The sequence below is a fragment of the Etheostoma cragini genome, chromosome 5, assembly GCF_013103735.1.
Source record: "Etheostoma cragini isolate CJK2018 chromosome 5, CSU_Ecrag_1.0, whole genome shotgun sequence".
NCBI classification, from domain to species: domain Eukaryota; kingdom Metazoa; phylum Chordata; class Actinopteri; order Perciformes; family Percidae; genus Etheostoma; species Etheostoma cragini.
In genome coordinates, this window is record NC_048411.1 from 18,415,095 (window position 1) to 18,436,615 (window position 21,521).

Genomic DNA, 21,521 nt, shown 5'->3' on the forward strand with positions numbered 1-21,521 from the left:
ACACAGTTCTTTGATCCCTCTGTCCTGGGGGTTACACAAAATTAACACAGATTATAGACAGCAGTTCAGTGAAGTCATAAATGAAGGTTGCACAATATTTAGGTGGCCTGTAGAAATTAAGAAATATAGCTTGACCGGATGACCTTAATTGAAGAGCCACATATTCAAAAGAAGCAACATTTCTTTAACATATTTGCGAATGAGTCATTAAACAAAAAGGTGACTCAACCTCCTTTCTAATCCACTCTAGTCTTGATCATAATACTGGAATTAGGGGGAGCTGACTCGATAAGAACAACAGCACTTTTATTATGGTCTAACCAGGTTTCAGTTAGAATCCAGATTTTATGTTTTTGAGTAATAATACATTCATTGATTACAAATCATTTTCCTGCCAAAGACCTGACGTTTAGTAAGACTAGTGTTAATATGTTTTTATTTTTGGAACAGTATGTAGCTGACAAGGAATGGATGCTAAATTTGCTAAGTTTGCAGTTAAGTGCTTATTCGCCATTCTTTTTCTATTACCTATCACAACATAAATTGAGGACGAATTGAATACACAGGGCCTGGGCTTGTCTTAGAAAGAGTCATGAGTGCCACTACGCGTGCAGCCTGGACCCGGAACATATCAGTTAAACCGGATTTTGCACACAAGCATCCTTATCAGTCTGGGAAAAAAGGAGTCCCCTGCCATCCTGGCAGAGGTGCCTGGCATTTTACTTTTGGTCAGGGTCGAACGATGGGGGAAGGAAGGGGTGTACATTTGGTTCCAGCATTCACCAGCTGCTTCTTCTAGTCAGTGAACTCCAACATGGGGATGGGGAAAGAGGGGAAAGGGTGAGTGGAGACAGTGATGGATCCTCAAAGCTTTCGTGGTTGGTAAGGGGGTTTAAAGGGGTGTTGGACGGCTGAAGGGGTGTTGAGGTTTAGCATCTCTGCTCTGTGGTCTCCCACGGTCAAATCTTTGCTCAGGTGGGGGCTGTGGTAGATCACTGCCACACTTTGTTATGTCTTCCTCTTGTTTAGATTTGTCTTGTGTCCTTGGCAGAGGGAGCAGATGTGTAAAGCAGAAAGTAAAGTAAGTTTTCTATTAGGTTAGAGGTTAACCGCTTACTCCTGGCTTGTTAACGAAAAGTCCATCTGCTTTTAAAAGATGTCTGCGATCCCAGAAATGTTAAAATTGTCTCTCAGCTCCTCTTCTCACTGCCGGTGTAGGGCAACTGATACACATCTGTGTTTAGGGAGTTGACTGTGTTCAGCAGTTTGATAAAGTCCAGTTTCTGCAATTCAGACTGTTGCTTTACAACATCATGTGACCCTATATGCAGTATAATGTTCTTCACAGTTGGATGTGCTGCCACGCTATCCGGGATTCTTTGGGTCAAGTTAGACAACATGTTTTGGGGAAAAGAGAGTATTTTGGTGTTTTTACTGCTCACAATCAGGGTTTGAGACCCAGTTTTAAGCTTTCCCTTTAGCTTTTTACTTTTTGAATTGCTCTGTCCTTACCCTGCTGTGTGACGATGAGACAAAATCCCGGTCATCAGATGGATGTCCAGCGTCTTGCAGCAGAGGAGCAAATCTGTTATTCAGTTGCACACTCAGTTGTTGCACACTCAGTCGCTGTGCCCTGCTCGTTAGTCGTCCTCCCATTTGCCAGGAAGATGATTTGCACTTAGGCTTCACACCAGAAGAGTTCTCATGAGGACTACCACTTGTTGATTTATTACCCGTTCCACAAAACTCTTGTTTCTTTGTAGTCTTGTTGGGGCTAATTAGTTGTGTGTTAGCATGCTTTTGTCCATTGTTTTAGTCATTTTCACATGACCCGTTCACTTCCACGTTCCCTTCTAATTGTTGAACCTGAAGTGCAGTCTTCTGAAGGAGTTTGTAGTAGTTATCCACGGAGAAAGGAGGCATCTTGCTGTTAATTAGCTTTAGCTACAGTCACTGTAGAACAGGCTTGAGCTATTGGTAGGCCACGCTCACGCAGAAAAATGTTGAAATATGAAAATAGAACTATGTCTACAAAAAATGTATAGTCCATTTTCTCGCTAGATTTTGCAGCTTTTTAGACCATCGTAGCTGCTTGATTTCTAAAAAGCGACTAGCGACAGATTTAGCGACTTTAGACCACCAGGGGGAAAGCAACATATACTATATTGTAATTATTTTCTATTCACAATGTTCAGAATAATCAGTCCACGGCTCTTCTACCAACAGCACTTTACTTTGGCCATGAACAGCAGGGAGTTAGCCGACACAGCTACTAGGCTTTATGCAAATGATACATGATGACGTCAGTAATGTGCAAATGAGCATATGACGTAATTTAGCAACTTTTGGAGCTACTGCTAGCTACTTTCTTGGGGAAAGAGTTGTCAACAATGGGCATACCTAATAAAATGGCAGCTAATATGATGTAATGTACCAACGGAACTCTTTTAGCTTCCTGTTAGCTTAAAGAATCGTGTTCAGCATTGACAAACAAAAGCATTCTGAAAATACTGCAGGTTGTTGATAGAAGTAGACTGTGTAGACTGCACTTTCTCAATGTGCAGAAGCCTCGGGGGATTACGTTCGTCATCCCAATTAATTTTGTGTTCCTCCTTATTTTACAGTGAAACCAGATTAGGTAGAAGGCTGGCACTGTGAGGAATCTGGTTTAGCAAAAAGGGATGGAGAAAAAAATGAGAGAAAAAAGGACAAGGAGATATAAGCCTAATCTTGTTTTCTGACTCCAGGTGGAGCCAACAACAGCTCTGACACAGAGAGCTTGCCCTCGCCACACTCATCAGAGGACAGCAAGGCTAAGGAAGAAGGCTCGGGCAGGTCAAAGGCCAGCTCCACCACAGGGGACAAAGAGGCGTCCGGGTCAGACATTGGCCAGGCAGGGGATGAAAAGCCGCCAGTCAAGGAAGATGGAGAATCAGCCATCAAGCAGGAGATAAAGACTGAGACAGGGGAGCCCAACAAAGATCAGCTGCAGCCAACACCACCCAGCGATGCCATAGATAAAAAACCTTCTACAGCAGAGATGGAGGATGTCAAAAGCTCCACCAAGAGCTCCAAGAAGCACCATGGGCCAAATGCAGGTTCCCGTGACAGTGACTCTAGTGCCACTTGCAGTGCTGATGAAGTGGAGGAGACCGACACAGACAAAAACAGGTAAGAGCTCGTCGCAAGATATATAGTTGAAATAAGATTGTTTTTACACCTGCCAGAAAAGAACACAAATTTCCCTTCTTTTTAGATAAAAAATTATGTTATACCATATGTTTTTGTTTTATTATTATATCATTGGGCCTGCTTCTTGTTGTCAAAGGGCTTTTGGTTTTTGAGCAGTGGTTTACTCGGTGTCCTACTTCTCTGGTCTACCACAGCAGACACCAGAAAATAAAGCAGTGAGGGTTTTGAAGTGCTATTAGTTGCCTAGCTACGCTGTAGAGCAGGGAAGCCATATTTGGCAAGCCACTTGTGTGTATACAACAGGTTGCCATGTTGCTCTTTTCTAACAACCAGAGAGTTTATCTGTACTTTGTATGAATGAAGTGTGTGTGTGTGTGTGTGTGTGTGAGAGTGTGTGTGTGTGTGTGTGTGTGTGTGTGTGTGTGAAAATTGGGTGTCAAAGTGCATGGGAGGAGTGATTAGTCTTGTTTGCACGGTATTTGTTAAATTTTTTCCATGATAGCATGTACTGGCAGACCCGGGGGAAAAAGCAGCCCTCTCTGCCAAAGCAAACAGAGGGAATGTGTGTGTGCGTACCGTGCATGTGTATATACACTTTTGTGTTGTTGTGCATTAAAGTGTCTGTCTGTCTGTGATTCAGAGTGTAGTGTGTGCTTTCGACAGATGTGTGAGACATGGATATGGATTTTTATTTGCAATTTGTTTCCACAGTCTCAAGCTCTGTCAACACATATCCTGTGTACACCAAGCAGCCACAACATTAAAACCACTGACCGATAAAGTAAATAACATTGATTATCTCATTTCAATTGAACCTGTCAAGGATTGGGATATACTATATATCTTGAAGCTGAGGTGTTGGAAGCAGAATGAGCAAGTGTGAGGATCTGAGCAACTTTGACAATTGTGTTGGCTAGACGACCCAGTGTGCGGTGGTGAACCTGCAACAGGGCCATGGGCACCAAAAGCTCATTAATGTGCTTGGGGTGCGAACGCTAGCCAGTCTTGTCTAATCCCTCAGAAGAGCTACTGTAGTACAAACTGCCACAAAAATGCAGGTTATGATAGACGTCTCAGAATAAACAGCGTATCCCAGCTTTCTGATTATGGGGCTGCATAGTCACAGACAATTCAGCGTGCCTGTGCTGTCCCCTGTCCACGGCCAGAGGCACTTGCAATGGATCTGTGAGTGTCAACACTGGACTATGGTTTATCGGAGGGAGAGATGGAACCAGGATGCACTATGGGAAGAAGGCAAGCCGGTGGAGGCAGTGTGATGCACTGCTGGGAATCTTTGGTTCCTGGCATTTATGTGGATATTACCTGACATGTACCACCTACCTAAACATTGCTAAACTGTTGTGGACCAAGTACACCCCTTTGTGGCAAAGGTATTGCCTGATGGCAGTGGCCTTGTCCCATCTATCGAGGCCCCACCTTGCACCTCACAGGACTTAAAGAATATGCTGCTAATTTCTTGCAAATGATGTGTCAGATCTGTTTTGGGCGGCACGAGGGGGGACCTTCACAATATAAGACGGGAGGTTTTAATGTTGTCCCATGTATTCCTTCTTTCCTCCATATTTTGAATACTTAAATAGTATTACACTCTGTCATACACTGAGTGAGGTTTTGTGACTGTGCCTGTCTCCTGCGGGAATGGGTAGGCAGGCACGTGGAAACATAATCAGAACCTCTGCCCTCGTTTCAGAAAAATTCTAATGAAATGTTGTATTTGGGATCAAACTAGCAAAGCCAACAAGAGAAGCCACTAACTTATTTCTGTCTCCGTGTGTGTAGAATGAATTCTCCACGGCCAAGTCTTCTAAACTACGCTCATGATGGAGTCATATCCTCGACACTGCAGAAGCCCATGGACCTGAAACAGCTCAAACAGAGGGCTGCTGCTATACCACCTATTGTGAGTCACTAGTTGAACTTATTTGATCATTGTGTGTATTTTTCCTTTTTCACCTCATACATCACACAACAGTTAAGTGAAGAGCATATCAACTTATTTAGTTTTGAAAGGGTATTTGACCCTGGTAGTGTTTTGAAACAGAAAACTGATTTGCCCAGCTCTCTCACTATTGTACGCTGGTATCAATGCTGTCCCTGTCTCTCTGCTTACAGAGATAACAGTATAGCAGGTGGAATTGTCAAGTTGTGTTTGTATAAAATAAGCCAGCCAGATGCTGGATGATGGGATAGATTGCTTTGTGGAGAAGAAATTTGATCTCAGGCATTAGGGATATTTTAGCTCACAAGGAAACAAGATATGTTGATTAGCTATGATGTTTATCTGATACTGTATGTGGCTAACCATATGTCAAATGCCAGGAAGAACTGGGCTTGTGTTATGCGTGTGGTGTGATTGTAACCTTTTTCTTTCCCTTTCATCCTTTGTGTAGATGCCAGAAGCCTCAATGCAGGGCGGTCAGCGGAGTGGAGGTGGTAAGGCAGTGCTGCCCCCCCACGCCCTGGCATTGTACCAGCAACAGATCACCATGGCTCATGGGGAGTCCTCTCAGGAGGTCAAAATGCTGCAGCAGCAGCAGCTTTCAGGCCAGCCAGGCAAGCAGCAGCCATACACCTCGCAGGCAGACGGAGACAGGGAGGCTCTTCACAGTAGCAGTCCTCGTATTCACCTGCACAGCCCCTCCACCAGCGACAAGGATGGTACGCACACCTCCATCATGACAACAAAAACTTTTATTGTCTACAGACTCACAGTAGCTGAGAAATCTGTTAAGTCACCAGCCATGTTAATACTTCACAGTCATATATTACGTAGATAAGTATAGGATGTAAGCTGCGAAAGTTACAAATATAGGAACCCCTCTCACAATTTCCATCATTCGACTTTTTCCCATCATTTTCTTTCGGTATGATCCCTAATATTACTCGTCTGCCAGCTGTAGGTATGCATGTGTAATGTGGTACATTGCTAAAGTTGTTCATTTTAAAGTGGGTAAATGGAATCAAGAGACAAAGATTGGCACTGTAAATGAGGAATTGTGTTAAAAAGAAAATGAAGGTTAATGAAAGGCCTGCATATTCTGCAGTTTTAGCAGCATTTGATCTAGTTTTACTAGTTGGTCTCTGCGACATGCTTTAACCTTGAGTTTATGTTCTCTAGTGTTAAGGGTATTCAAGTGTTTCTGGGACACTTGTGTAGTGGGAACTGCTAAATTATCTGGTATTGCTATTGACCCAGAAGGGAATATAGTCTAGTTCAGTACACTTACTGTGATCATGTGGCATGGGAATCACAGTGTAAGACTTTTAGCTATGGTCCAGACAAAGACAAGTCTTTTAAGACCAACTGGGCACAGCCGTGATCTGTGAAAAGTACAGCAATCATTTTGTATGCATTTAAAAAAAAGAAGAAATGGCATAAACAGCCCTTTATACAGTGCCTGACACAGAGGCAGGTGCAGACATTTTTTGCAGGCTACATGGTAGCTACTATTGACTAGCATTAGGCTGTTGGCCAATACACAAGTCACTTAAAGTGGTAAATATAGATAAGTGTTTATGTAGTTACTGCATGTTTTTGTGTGCCGGAGAAAAGTCTGTGAGGATGCGATGATCTGTGGTGTGTTTGTGTCCCTTCAGAGCTGGAAGGCAACGAGAGGTGGTTACTGACCCTCCTGCAGGGATTAAGTAGGTTCACCCCTTGCCACACCATTCCCTTTTTAATTACACCTTAACCACACCACAGGGTGATCACCTCCTCTATTGGATTTTTACTGTGTGTACATTACAATTATTATTAGCAGTGGCTTGTTGTGTATGTTGGCGTATTAATTTAATGGTGATATCACCCTGGCTGGGAAGTATCGCAAAGGGGCTCTCTATGCTTTAGACAACAATGACATTGGTGTTGATGTTGTTGACAACAGTGAGTGGCGGTTGAGGGACAGATTCTTGGATGAGTGGAGGCCTAGCTGAGTGCAATGCTCTGGTCCTGACTCTATGCGTTGTTGTTGCAGAAAAGTCCCGGGCTTTCTCTCCACACGGTGAAGCCAAGAAGCAGGCACTGGGCCCTGATGACATGAGGACCTCCAACTTGGGTCGACCAGTGCTGTCCCGCTACCCCATGTCCCCGCGAGACATGGCCAAGATCACTCACGACCAGCATCTGCTCCACTTCAACTGTGAGTCTTTTCTGTTCTTTATATTCTTAAAAGCCTCAGTCGTTAGATATATTATATATTGTATTAGGGTAAGTTTGAACAATTCCTCCACTTGTCCTTTTGCCAAAACTCAAATGGTCATATCTCAATCTCATAATCTCTCCTGCCTTCCAGCGTTCCAGCAAACAGGCCACCCCTCCCTTCCTAATCTGCCACAGGACAGTGGGAGACTAGCAGCAGTGAGGCCCGTCACCATGCCAGAGCCTCCGCCACTCATTTCCTCCACCAAGCCAGGAGGCTCCATCACACAGGTATAGAACCACAGAAATGAAAACCAGGACTTTTTTCTAGTTTGCACACAGAAACCATGGAATTTAAAATTATTGTTATTTTCAATACAATCCTAGTAGCTCACTTAGATATCCACCAAATAAAAAGTAAGGCATTAATAGGAAACAATATGACAATAGAATCTGACACTTATTTTTACACTTGAGCAATGATACTGTATATCACCATTATGACCAAATACTTGTTTCTTCAGGGCACGCCAGTGCAGTTGCACAGCCCAGCTCATGGGTTGGACCACGGGAAAATGACCCCCACACAGATGGGGTTGTCTTGGATGGATCAGAGGAAAGTGGGTGAGTACAATTGTGTGTAGGGACCAGAACACTTTAATTATTTTCCTTAAAGTTGCCATCTACTTCTACCACACACATCACAACTAACATTAAAGTCTGATGCATCACAACAGACATGTCTTCCTCATTACTGTCTCTCCAAACTCTTATACACTAAACAGCAGGTCCTTTCCCCGTGATAAAGCAGGAACAGTTGTCACCTCGCAGCTTGTCCTCTCAAGGTGACATGTCAACCCAAGGCTCGCCGCATGATAGTGCTGCTGGACGTGGTGGGTGGCTCAATTTGTCTTGTCTTGCATTTGATTTCCATATGGTTATGCTTCAACAAAGTTATTTTTTTTAAATAAATGTGGAGAACTTAATAAACCCATGCTTAAATACATTTTATACAGCAAGCAGAAAAAGTGATCTAAACAACCTGTAGCATTTGCTTTGATTCAAACCGTGCTCCCATGTTGGCTTTGCCAACCTTGCAGAACTTTTTAAAAACCTTTATTCCCAATTATTAACATTGTGTTCCACTCCTCTTAATACTGCCTTCCTTTCTTACTGTATTTACATACTATATTTTCAGGTTCTATTCCAGCTGTTCAGGGGGGAAGTATCACTAAAGGTATCCCAGGGACCAGAATGCATCCAGATTCCTCAATCTCCTATCGAGGGGGTTCCATTACTCAGGTGAGCTCAGACCAGCAAAGTACTGAGTCTAAATCCTTGGTCCTTCTTAAGCCTAATCTCTCTCGCTCTTTGACAATCCCAGTAGAGATGTGCTGTGGATACTTATTTTTTTCTACATAACTAAGCTGCACGGTCTAGGCTGAATCAAATGAGTTAAGTCAATCCAACTTTGATATGTTTCAGAGCTCAAGTAACTTAACAATCAGAAAAGGTATCTGTTGGTTTAGACTTGTTTCATAAATCACTTTGAGTAATTAGCTTTAGCTTTGTGTATTTATTAGGTGTTTTTTGTTGATATTCTTAGGCTGTTAGTTTTATATAGGACAACTGGTGTTTTAATCTCCCATATGTGCAATTTGTTGTTGCTATGTTGGGTGTGGCAATTTGAACGTGAGTGCGTTTTCAAATATTCTGCTGACAGTGTTCACATTTGAGTGGTGCGTTACGACATAATACTGGCAACCAGTTCTGTTCCCCTTTTATTTGGAGAACCCCTGAACAACCTCTGAAATTGATTTGAATAAGTCGGTTAAAAATGAATCACTGCAAGTGAGCCGTTATGTAGATTTAGGAGAGACCTGTTATAAATAAGATGCCACTTGGCTCAGTGTTTCACTTCAGATTACTGTAAAGGAGCAGCACACTCAGGTTAATGTGAATTTGTTCAGAGGCTAATAGATGTAAATGGTGAACTGAAACTGACTCTATGTTAAACTGTGCTTAAGGTTCATGGTAGGAGCATCTAATGTTTCTGGTACAAAGACATCCCAGACTCGTAATTTAACATGACCACAGCACTGAGTGGCCCTGTCACCCTAGCAACAGGTACACACTGTACCGTGTCTGTTCCCTCTTGTATTTATCTATTCACTCTTGACTCTGGCTAAACCCAGTCATTGATATGCTGACTGTAATATCACATCCCACTGGCATACACGAGTAAGCGAGTGTTGAGGGGGCTGTTATCCACAATGATGGATTAGTAACGAGAGGGTGAAAGTGATAAAGCATAATCATTGCCATTGTAAAGGGACAGATCATTTGTTTGTTTAGCTTGCAGCTAGATTAACAAGCAGATTTGGCAATGTTGCACTTTCTTAGGGAGTTGATGTGGATTGCTTTGGTCAGGGCCTTTCAATCCTGTAAACACATCACTCCATTACGCGAAACCTTACAAGCCTGGCTTCCAACCATTAGCAGTCTTTTTGGAAAAGCTGCAACCAATAGACAAGAAACGTGATCTCAAGCACTACTGCCCCTCCTACTCAACCGCCTACCCCCGCTCTCAAGCAGTGTAGAAATATGACTCATACTCAGGCTACGAGTGATGTAACTCAGGGTTTGAAGCCTGTTGTCATCTATTGTTACACCTCCGCTTCTTCACAGAGTACTTCTTTGTATTTCCCAGCTGTGTTTTGTTATGTTTCTTTGTTTATTATTTATATTTTTTGGAACACTGTAATTTCACACCATTGTAAGACATACTCTTTCTGGGGCACAAACAATTCAAGAAACAGAATACAATTTATGTATGTAACAAAATGCATTACAGTTGGCTCCAGTTATCCATTTCAACAATCATGAAAAGAAAAACAAAGATGTTTCCCAGTCACCCATACTGTCTTTAACATTATAGTATTAAGGTTGTTTTTACCTGCTCTGTGACTCCGAAAAAGCCCTTAGAAGCGGTTTTCCAAACAATTTTTTTGACAGGCTTTTATAACGGACCGTTAGTTAGTAGCTATATTTGAGTCTCTTTTCAGTTCAGCAATGGTTATGTGCTTTAAAATGTCTATCTTATCCACTGTAATGTTTCATGATAGTGCTTATCCCTATTAAAGGCTATATTTATATTGAGTGAATTTTCCAGTATTCATCCAATCGCTTTAGCCTTACTTGTACGTGGGCATTGCTATTGGTTGCCGCAAGCCAGTGCAGGAAGTTAGCAAAGATTAGCCTGTTGGGAATGCTACATAGCCTGGTGCTGCCTGGGAAGACAAGTTTAAGTTGGTTTGCTGAGAAAGAGGCTTGATCTTATGTGATTTTGGAATGTAGATGTGGTTCTGAAATCTGTCTGTAAATGGCTGCTACTGATTGTCAAGGCTGTCTGTTCAATCTCTTGTAGGTCCTCGCTACCATTTGTCATAAAAACTATATAAACTATATATAGACTTTCACTTAGGAACAGCCACTGCTGCAAAATGTGATGATAAAGTGGTGTTATGTCTCCCCTCTTGGCCACAGGGGACACCGGCTGATGTGCTTTATAAGGGAACCATAACCCGCCTGATCACAGAGGACAGCGCCAGCCGTGCTGAGAGGGAACGGGATGAGGCCCTGTCTAAAGGTCATGTGGTCTATGAGGGCATAAGTGGGCACATTCTTACATATGACCGTGAGTACATCTGGTTGGCTGCAGTATATTTTGTGCCATGGCCAACAATCATTTTCATTTTGCGTTAGATCTGGCACAATACTGCACCTTAAGTCATTAATGCAAGTTATATGAACTCATTTAGTACCATCCCTAAACTAAGAGATACTATTTACCTAATTATAGAACCATTTCTGTCATTTGTAGGCCCTCCTTCTCAGCCCCCTAAAGATGAGGGCCGAGGCCCCGGGCAGTCTGGGGAAATTCTAGGCCTGAAGCGTCCTTATGACATTATGGAGGGAGGCATCTCTAGGGGACTGCCTATGAGGGATTCACTGTCGGCTGCCAACTGTGAAGGTAAGAGATGACCAACTTAACAGTCTGACACTCCCACACAACTGTACAACAACTGCTACCGTATCAAATCCAGTTTGACCCTTGTTTTATCACATTCAGCTCACATTTATTGATGAAATCATTTACCATAATTTTACTACTTTCCGCCTTAGGTCTGATTGGTCGAGCCATGCCTCATGATAGGGACAGTCCACACCACACACCTTACAAGGATGCTCATCACATCCGTGGTTCCATCTCACAAGGTAGGATGATGCCTCGATAGAAAACGTGAACGTCAGAATTTCTGTTATTTTTCTAAATGTATTGAGAAAAGTCAATATGTGTGCAAAATGTTTGAACTGAATGCAAATGTCTCTGCTTGCAAGATAAGGGTCTTTAATATTGATTTTCGCCTCTGTATCCATTCTGTGTTTTTCCTGAAGGTGATCACTCATTGTGCTTCAACCGACCGCTTTGCTCACTCAGCAGAGCTGCAGCGAATCATATTAAGATACAGATTGCCTGAAATCATCCACTGGCAGGAGTACTTTGATATTAATAGTCATATTAATCTATCTTACAACAGTAAAGTTACATAGCCATTTTGTCTCATCTTGCTCAGAGATAGTAGTGGATTAAGCTGCTCTCAGAGGCCCTGCTGGTTCAGCTGAGCTGATTAACCCCTATCAGGACATTTCTTTTAGGGCTGGGCAATTTATCTATATATGAAGCTGGATATCACACAAGTTTTGACTTTTCTTGGTTTTAAAGGCTGCATTACAGTACGTAAAATGATGTAATTTTTTTAACTTACCAGCTGTTTTATAATTTGCCTTCACACAATGAGTCATTGTATCCACCTTACTGATGATTTTTTTTAAATCTCATTATGTAAATATTTTGTTGATGTGCCAATAGTAAAACCGAAAATATCAACATTGATGTACTTTATTTGTCAAAAATATTGTGATATTTGATTTCCTCCAAATCACCCAGCTCTAATGTCTTTGTGTCTCTTTGTTTCTCCATCTTTGAGTTCCATTCTGTCTATGTTATGGAGAAAAATATGTCATGCCGCCTACTCTTGTTTGAAGAAAAAAAGGATTGACAAAATTTTTGTGTGACTTCAGGTATACCTCGTCACCTGGACCCTCAGGATGGCTACCTGAGGAGAGACGCTAAGCAGATGAAGCGAGAGGGCTCCCCACCCCGTGGGCCCGGTTCACTTTCCGACCCAATGAAGGGCAGAGAGACCATGGTGCCTACGGTGAAGGAGGCTGGGCGCTCCATCCACCTCATTCCTAGAGAGGAGCTGAGACAACCTACCAAGGAGGTCATCATAGCACAGGTACATATTGTGTATTTTGGGCTACTATTAGATCCGTAGAAGAGGTACACCTGATGGATAACTTTAGCTTTGGTTGTTGGTGTTAGCCATGCTGTTGTAAACACATGCTATTGAGCTAATAAACAGTTAATATTCCATCGTAGTCCAGGTTATCATTACATCTAGTAAAATGAAAGAGTTCTAAAAAAAGAAACACATGCTAACAACACATGCAGAGGCTATCTAACCCTTAATGTTTCGCCCTCTTTACACTTATCTGATTTATTCCTGTTGTGCTTCTCTTCAGGGAACACCTATGAAGCAGGAGGCAGCTGCTTCAAGTAAACGTCATGATGTCCGCTCCATCATAGCCAGTTCACCACGTTCCTACCACAATGCAACCTCCCACTTGGAGATGCGTGCTGAGAGGGGCCGCTACGAAGAGGCACCAAAAGGACGGCCTAGCGCAGTGGTCAGTACAGCTAGCACGATTGCACGCTCTTCTCCGCTTACATTGGGGTCAGAGCAGGGAAGCAAGACCCATCATAGTCCAGTGGGCTACGAGGACAAGGGCGCCTTGAGGGCCCCTTACCCTGGGCCTTCGCACCGTGGTTCCCCTCTGTCCAGGGAGGCAAGCCAAAGGCAGCATGACGGTGGGTAAATCTCATACAGTCAAGACAGCTGAAATAATTGTGAACAAGATGGTTCACCCCAAGACTGTGCATTAAATTCAGTTTCCTTGTTTCAACTCCAGGTTCCAGTAAGAATCCTTCTCAAGAGCGCAAAGCCACACCAACCCCCAGGGAAATGAGTGCCACCAAATCACCACTCCAAGGTGTTCCAGATCAACAGACCTATGAGCGTCTGCTGCAGGGTCTTGGGGCTGCGGATGTTTACCGTCAAATCCCCATAGCCTTTGATCCTGCGTCACTGCCCCGTGGCATCCCCATTGACCCAGGTAAAGCCACAGTCAAGTTAAATAAAAAAATAAAAATAATGTTCCCTCTTTGATGTTTTAATGTCATTGTGACCTGATCAGACCTCTTCTAAATTGAGGTTGATTGAGCTTTGCTGGTGGTAATTTGAGATCACCAAAATCTGTTTCCAAAATCCATAATCATAAAGGCCCACTGTAAGTTATCCATGCTTCAGAAAATGCAGCCTTGCTTGCATCGGTGCAGTGAGAGTGCCGTTGTACAGGACTCAGGTAAACAAATCAAAAATCTGAAACAAACTGTAGAGAGAGGAAGATGTCAGTCAAGCACAGATCTGTACATGCCCAAACAGTCCTGAGAAAACTTATAATCAAGAAAAATAAGTGAAAACATCTGTGTGGCCATTATAGCTGGTTATTTAGTCCAATATGACTGACAGACATTTCCAGACAGACGTTTCTTGACAGACGTTTCTTACTCTTCATACACAGCGGCATACTACTTGCCTCGTCATCTAGCACCCAACCCGGCCTACCCTCATCCCTACCCCTACCTCATTCGAAGCTTTCCTGACACTGCAGCCCTGGAGAACCGCCAGACGCTGCTCAATGACTACATCACCTCCCAGCAGATGCATCAGTGGCCTGCAGCTGCTGCCATGGCCGCCCAGCGCTCAGACCTGCTGAGGGGCCTTAGTCCACGAGACCAGCCCCTTCCTCTCTCCTACTCAGCAGCCCCACGCGGTAAGGCTATCTGACTTGACAACACTATTTGTTTAAGGTTATGTTCGCATTGGCTTTTAAAGATATTTGGCAAACTGAAAATCTTTTTTCAACAGAATAACTGTAAACTCAAAAATGAGTGGGCTGAATCACTTTTGAATCAATAGAGCTTGAATCTATTCATGAATGTGAATTGATTTTTTTTTTTACGCCACACCCCTACTGTTAGTGGCTTACTTAACCTAGTATCTCACACTCAACTCAGGTGGATAATGCATTGACAAGTATTTCTGTATCATGCTCTCTAAAAAGGTTGTAAACTTTGTTGGATTCAGCTATAGTGAATACATTTTTCTGTAGCCTTTGTCAAATGCTCTTGGTATTTTTGTGTTACTTGATTGTTACTGATTTTTATCTTAAGCTGCATGTTGCATGCCCAGCTTGGGTGGCATTTGTCTGGCACACGTTGTGGGCAATCAGCTGGTGTGATGCATCAAGCAGCAGGTACAGGTAATTAGAAGCTACTGGAGAAGGAATCGTCTTGACGGTTCGTTGTCGTCTTGAGTCACTTTAAATTATCTTGGCAAATAGAGCTGGGTAGTAATAATGAAACTGATATGATAATTCCATTGTCCAAATTAACAACTCCATGCTAATTGTAATTTAAAACTAACAATTAGTTATTGACGTGCAGCCTCATGCAAGGGATAACAGTGGACCACAATTCTTCTTTAAACTTCAGTTTGCATACATTTGTCATATTGGAAATTATTCTTAATATTGTAATGATGATTTTAAAACAGTGCCCAGCCCTATTGGCAAAGCCTCAAATGAATATAACTTGCAACAGCAGTTATGATCTATTTGTCCTTATAAATCATATGTATAACTCAAGGTTACAGAAATGCATGTAAGTTTCTGAAAAGTTGTTGAATTGTAGAGTCAATGGGTAAGCATTATATTGAAATATACTCAATGAGATATCAAACAATAACAACCCAGAACTGCAGGTATTTACAGGAACATGTCTTGCATCATTCATTAGTGCCCCAAAAAGAAGAATCTAATCAGATTTAATTGTATTATCTCATTTTAGTGGTTTGTAAACATTCACTTATTTTTTCCTGATTTTGTGTTGATTCCACATTTTCCACATTTGAATGAGGTGGTAAAGACTTACCTGTTAAATTACCTTTGTTATGTGGACCAGTACTAGAAAGCACTGTTATGCTTTATGTACCTGTTATCCCCTAAATCAAAACACATCTGAACCAGCTATCAGGCTTCCTTTACCCTTCTCTTCTTTCTGTCCCCTAGGGATCATCGATCTTTCTCAGGTGCCACACTTACCTGTCCTGGTCCCTCCTTCTGCAGGGGCAGCCGGCTCCCCAATGGATCGCATCACGTACATTCCCGGGGGGACCACCAACTTCCCTGGCAGGCCTTACACCACCTCCCCCATCTCACCTGGTACAATTCAATTCAAAAAAGCAAACTTTCCTACAGATTAAATATGTTGCACCCTGTGTTGTTTTAATACAAAAATTCTGTTTACGTTTTTCTGTACAGTTGGGTCCTCGCACATAAACAAGATGCAAGGCACATCTTCAGAACGTGAGCGTGAAAGAGACCGGGAACGTGACCGAGAGAGGGAGAGAGACAGAGAGCGAGAGAGAGAGAGGGAGCGTGAACGCGACCGAGAGAGAGAACGGGAGAGGGACCGGGAAAGGGAAAGGGACCGGGACAGAGAGAGAGACCGAGACCGAGACAGAGAGCGTGACAGAGAGAAGGGCGGGTCTCTTGGAAATGTGGAGCACGCACCAATCTGGCGACCAGGTGTGGAGAAAACAGTTTTTCATTTTTTATGTACAAGTTACTTTTAACTTGTAAAATACTGGCAGCTCAAATGTAGTTTTATGAAAGAATAATGCAATTTCGAAATTAATCTGTTTGTCCCTTTCAGGTACAGAGCACAGCTTGGCAAGCAGCAGCAGCAGCAGTGTGAGACCTTCCTCCCAAACGTATAGCCACCAGCATTCCCCAGTGTCTCCTCGCACCCAGGAGAACGTGCAGCAGAGGCCAAGTGTCCTGCACAACACTGGGGGCAAGAGTCTTTCTGTCAGCGAACACTCCAGCCCATCTGTGTTTCGGTAAAATGCATTTTAGTTTTGTTTTTAAATTGACAACTCAGGGGATATTTACCTGAGCAAATGTCACAGAAGCATTCACAGCAGGAAGAACATTGATGTGTTGTTTACTAAGCATGTTTTGTTTGACCCGCCAGGTCCATGTCCTCTGGACCGGCCCGCTACCAAGGTTACCCTGGCCACCTCCAAAGGACAGGTTTGCCCCCTGAGGCCTACCCACCTGCCATGGACTCAAGTGGAGCCAAAGAGCAGAGTCGCGATGGAGGCAAAGCCAGAGGTGGTCTACCTAAGCACGTGCAGGACCAGCACGGGCCCTCCAGTAAATCTGACCCTAAGTTGTCCTGCCCCAGCCCAGGAGGAATGTACCCAGGTTCCTATCCCTCGGCTTCAGGCCGGCCCCAGCACCTGCTGCCTCCCCAGTCGGATAACCCTGGCCGTGGAGAAAGCGGTACACCTAGTAGGGAAAAGACTCAAAACAAACCGATGTCCATTCAGGAACAAGAGCTCCGAGCACTCGGTAAGACCACAATGACTGCGGCCAACTTCATAAACGCGATTATTATGCGTCAAATTTCTTGTGAAACGGGGATGGCAGAGACGGGCTCGCTTGTTGCCAGCTGCGCCACTGATGGTAAGACGCTCTGGATCCCAGGGTCCCCCTCATTACCCAGACCCTCCCCCGTCAGTCTGTGGCCTATTGCACGCTGTGGTGGTTGGCATTATCAAATCAGCCCAATTCATTTACATTATTTTTTTCCTTCAATGCTATACTTTTTTTGCTTTTTTGCAGTTATTAGTTTTTCTTTACAAACTTAAAGACCACCAAGGGTGCCCTCTGGAAAACTAAACCTCTAGCCTGTCCAAATTGGACCTGGCTGGCTGAGATTAAATGAGAACAGGCACTTTACAACTCTGATAGCCTATTGATAAAATAGTAACAACTCAACAAGGAATTTTCCATGGAGATGATCCTAGGTGTCCTTTAAGGTTTTATAATAAGACAGCTATAGATGGTGGGACATTAAGGCGAAACATCCTTTGCTGCTTATTTTCATTTTCTTTTCGTAAAGGATGTGACTTTAACATGTGGCACCCCTCCTCCTCCCATTCGGCTGCTAACTTTAAACAGAATATTTCACCACATGTAAGCGGGCGTGACAAGAATATTTTAGACACTGGAAAAGGTAGTTGACTGCAGGAGGCTTTTATAACCCATGTTGATGAGACTGCCTGTAATTCAAACACTTTTGTCACTTTGTACATGCGGTGGCTCCACTTCACTACTGCATGTCTTTCCTGTAGATACTCATAGTCGTATCAGAAACACATTGGGCTGGGCACTACTTTAGACAGTGACCACATGTAACCCAGATGACTAAAGGGGAATAGAGAATTGGTGTGACAGTCCCTTTCATTAAACCTCATTGTAAGCCTTACCAACCACCAAACTGACTCCCTGGGGTCCCAAGAGAGCACCGGTGTTGCACAGGAGGAGGGTGGGAAAGGGTAGAGACATGGAAGACGTTCAGCCATCCGGGGGGGAGGGTGGTACCGCAGCTTCTGCCCCCCCCTCAAAAAAAATCTCTGCATGTTCCTATTTATGGCTCACTGTAATTGACGGTTTTTGTTAATAATTTTTTTACACACATGCCAAACACTCCACACATCTATCAATCAAGCCTCTGGGAGTTGTCAGTCATTTGGAATGTGATTTTTGTTTTATTTTCTTTGTGTGTGTATATATTACAAGCCTGTAGGGCAAGTGACAACTGCATGCTGAATGAGTGTTAACAAAAAACTCTTGTACGTAGGGAAGTCAAGAGGAAGCATGCTTTTTTAACAGACAAGACTGCCAGGCAGATTTATTGATAGGACACCATCACCTTGATGTTGGCATGCATTCACAAACTAGTTGACAGAGCCACGTGGGAAATGCAAGCTATTGTAGCCATCATACACCCCAGAGATAAATACTGTAGTGCAAAAGTTTTGTAAGAAATTATAGTGATACGTGACACACATGGATGAGGGGTTGGTCTTGAAGTAGGCTCATAGGCTCCCACAATGGTTCACCAATAATTTTATATATTCATGGCTAACCACGAATGGGTCTATCTTGAAGTAAGTAGTTAGTATTCATTACATTACTGTAATTTGTTTTTAAATCTGTTCAGTGCGGAAACATAATCTTGAGTATGTCTGTTGTAAAGTGACTTTCTGTGACTTCTTCATTTATGAGTCACTGATGCAAAACCAGTCATTTTTAGCATCATTTCTGGTCAAAGCCAGGCTTGCTTGATCTGTATGCAAATAGTTAATCTGAAGTAGCTTGTCTCACACACACACACACAGACACACACACACACACACACACACACACACACACACACACACACACACACACACACACACACACACACACACACACACACTGTCAAAATGTATTGTTGTAGGAAAGCTTGTCCTTTGAGCTTTCCTGTGCAGATGCTGCATTAAATGTTCAAACTGCACATCCACGCCATAGGTCCTGATGGATGGAAAGACATTTCTGCATGTTCTCAGTAGCACACTTAGAAGATCTTGACTTGTGTCTCCATGGACTAACTTTTACTTGTGTGGATGTGATTTTTGCCTTTTGGTGCGTGTGTGTGCGTGCATGGGTGTACATTTGTGTCTGTTCAACAGCTCAGCAGAAGATGGAGCCACACGGTCTGTACCGTCCTCCATCTGAGGAAAGACTGTCCCCAGGCCAACAGCCCCCATCCCCCTGTGTTAAAGGCAGCCAGAGGGTGGTCACCCTGGCACAGCACATCAGTGTAAGTTTACTCAACCATTGCATTACAAATAGCCACAAAAGGCTCAATGACATAACAAACAATATTCATATCTTAAAGGCAGGGTCAGTTACTATTTCTAATATGCACTTTTTACATATTGTTTGAAATGGTCTTTAAACCCTGACAGTAATAAATAACTTCTGTAGCTCAAAAAGATCATCTGTAGCTGGTGTAATTCTGAAAAAATGCACACCAATCACTGCCTTGTGGTCTGCTTGGAAAGAACCAATGAAACACCTCCTTGACCTTGGACCTAAACTTCCCTTCCCTTGTACAAGCTTCAGCTCAATGTGTGTTGTTGCCGCATTGCTAACAGTAGCCATGTTGTTTAAAACATTGGGTATGATAATAGTAGGTGCTCACCGGTGAACGAGACATAAAGTAAAATTGTGGTCCTTACTCCGCTCTGCTCTAATGCAGCGGTGCACGCCTGTGTATGGGTCGGATCCCTGAGGGCAGGGGGAGGGGTTAGACAGAGCCCAGAGGAGATGCTTCTTTCAAATCTTACCAGCTTTTCAACATTGCAAACCTTGCCTTTGATATTTCTGTAACACAATCCCCATGTGGTTTTTAAAGTGCTGAACAGTATAGGTATTTGAAGGGATGTTAATGCCTTATGTATGCCAGACAATGTCCCATTCTTGACGTGGATATGTCTTCACGTAAACAGGAGGTGATAACTAAGGACTACACAAGGCAGAGCCAGCAGAGCCAGCAGCAGCAACAGCAGCAAAGCTACCACGGCTCGCCTGTTCTGGATTTGACCCGTCCACTCAGTGCCTCCAAGCCCCCACCCACCTCACAGGACTCTGTCCAAGGGTCCAGATATCCAGAGGGCCTTGGTGGAGAACGCAACAGAGACCGGTAGGAATCCTAGTCAAACGCTCAAAAAACAAAAATATCTGTTAAATAATGTGGGTGGCCACTGTCTACCTATGCCTTAAGCCTGTGTTACTAAAAATTATAATTTAAACATTTCACCAAGGATTCATTGATTTGAATCAATGTAATTCAAATTTTAATTGTATTGTCCTTTGTATGTTTTGCAGGTCTCCTCCCCAGCCCAAGACATCGCCTGTTAGTGTTTCAAATGATGGCATTGAACCAGTGTCTCCTGCTGGAGCCAGCTCTGAGCCTGAGGTCCAGGGAGGGGCCTCCTCCTCCAACGAACAGGGGGAGCAAGGGTAACCGCTCACATTGCCATGGAGCTTCACAAAAACAGCTGTGTTGTACTTGTTCAGTTTATGATGGACATAGCTTGTATGATTAGCGGAGCTGCAATTATTTTTTTCTTTGGGTCAATTCAATTTTATTTATAGGATCAAATCATAACAGTTATCTCGAGATACTTTACAGATAGATTGTTTCTAGACCATACTCTCTAATTTATAAGTCCCGCCGATTCTAGTAATTCCCCAAGAGCAAGCATGGTGCGACCATGCGTAGTGGTTTAGGAAGAAACCTTGGTAAGACCCAGGCTCTTGGTAGGCGGTGTCTGACAGTGCTTGTTGGGGATGTGATGCACAGTGGTAATAACAATCACAACAAAGAAAATGGAACAGTGACTAAAAAATGGTGGTAGTAGGCAAACATCTGTCGACAACAAGCAAGCTATTATATACAGACATAAAATGCAGCTCCAACTTTAGGTCAGATTCATGTTCAGATGATAAATGGTCCCCTATGTGTTCGGAGGTTGGAGATGAACTTAATGGGCTTTTAGAGAAAGATGTCGGTTCCCAGGATGCTGCACAAAAGATTACTAATAATTTTCCCATTCATGACACAGCTGAGGAGGGAAGTGTCCAGTCTAGTTTCTTCTCTGCTTTGTGTCAAAGTGGCATATTATATACATTCCACCTCGAGGATTAAATGCAATTGTGAAAATTATTCATTATGTTGAGGTCCTAATGTACCAGCCAATCAATGCTCCAACCCTCACGTGTGGTGATCATGAGACTTGAATGGTCACCAAAAGAATTAAATTGCAAATATAAGCGGCTACAATTAGTCAGTTCTATCTACAATCTTATTTTGAGGGACAGGGTGGGGAAGAGTGTCTGATGCCTCCATGTAGACAAAAACCCGAGGTTGTACTTACATGATTCTTGCCATTTTTAGGTTGTACCCACATGGTTGATGGCACTTATGGTAAGCTGCTTCGGATAAAAGCCTCAGCTAAATAAA

The 21,521-nt window shown here is 43.2% G+C and overlaps 1 protein-coding gene across 9 annotated transcripts in view; it reads left to right on the forward strand.

Annotated features, from left to right (window-relative positions):
* Window positions 1-21,521, forward strand: part of ncor2 (nuclear receptor corepressor 2) — a 111,351-nt gene that overhangs the window by 66,549 nt on the left and 23,281 nt on the right. For 3 of the 9 annotated variants that reach the window (XR_004656595.1, XM_034871306.1, XM_034871307.1), the window contains exons 20-42: window positions 2,748-3,171; window positions 4,993-5,113; window positions 5,604-5,871; window positions 6,811-6,858; window positions 7,188-7,352; window positions 7,506-7,642; window positions 7,876-7,975; window positions 8,137-8,244; window positions 8,550-8,653; window positions 10,898-11,048; window positions 11,235-11,384; window positions 11,537-11,629; window positions 12,497-12,714; window positions 13,001-13,346; window positions 13,448-13,651; window positions 14,120-14,371; window positions 15,668-15,820; window positions 15,920-16,186; window positions 16,314-16,500; window positions 16,635-17,128; window positions 19,183-19,313; window positions 20,005-20,198; window positions 20,384-20,518. Coding sequence is in view for 8 of the 9 variants with exons in the window: in XM_034871306.1 (XP_034727197.1) it covers window positions 2,748-3,171; window positions 4,993-5,113; window positions 5,604-5,871; window positions 6,811-6,858; window positions 7,188-7,352; window positions 7,506-7,642; window positions 7,876-7,975; window positions 8,137-8,244; window positions 8,550-8,653; window positions 10,898-11,048; window positions 11,235-11,384; window positions 11,537-11,629; window positions 12,497-12,714; window positions 13,001-13,346; window positions 13,448-13,651; window positions 14,120-14,371; window positions 15,668-15,820; window positions 15,920-16,186; window positions 16,314-16,500; window positions 16,635-17,128; window positions 19,183-19,313; window positions 20,005-20,198; window positions 20,384-20,518 (4,450 nt within the window). In the remaining variant the exon portion in view is untranslated. The remainder of the gene's footprint in view (window positions 1-2,747; window positions 3,172-4,992; window positions 5,114-5,603; window positions 5,872-6,810; window positions 6,859-7,187; window positions 7,353-7,505; window positions 7,643-7,875; window positions 7,976-8,136; window positions 8,245-8,549; window positions 8,654-10,897; window positions 11,049-11,234; window positions 11,385-11,536; window positions 11,630-12,496; window positions 12,715-13,000; window positions 13,347-13,447; window positions 13,652-14,119; window positions 14,372-15,667; window positions 15,821-15,919; window positions 16,187-16,313; window positions 16,501-16,634; window positions 17,129-19,182; window positions 19,314-20,004; window positions 20,199-20,383; window positions 20,519-21,521) is intronic. The other 6 variants (XM_034871313.1, XM_034871310.1, XM_034871308.1 and 3 more) reach the window with 6 other exon arrangements.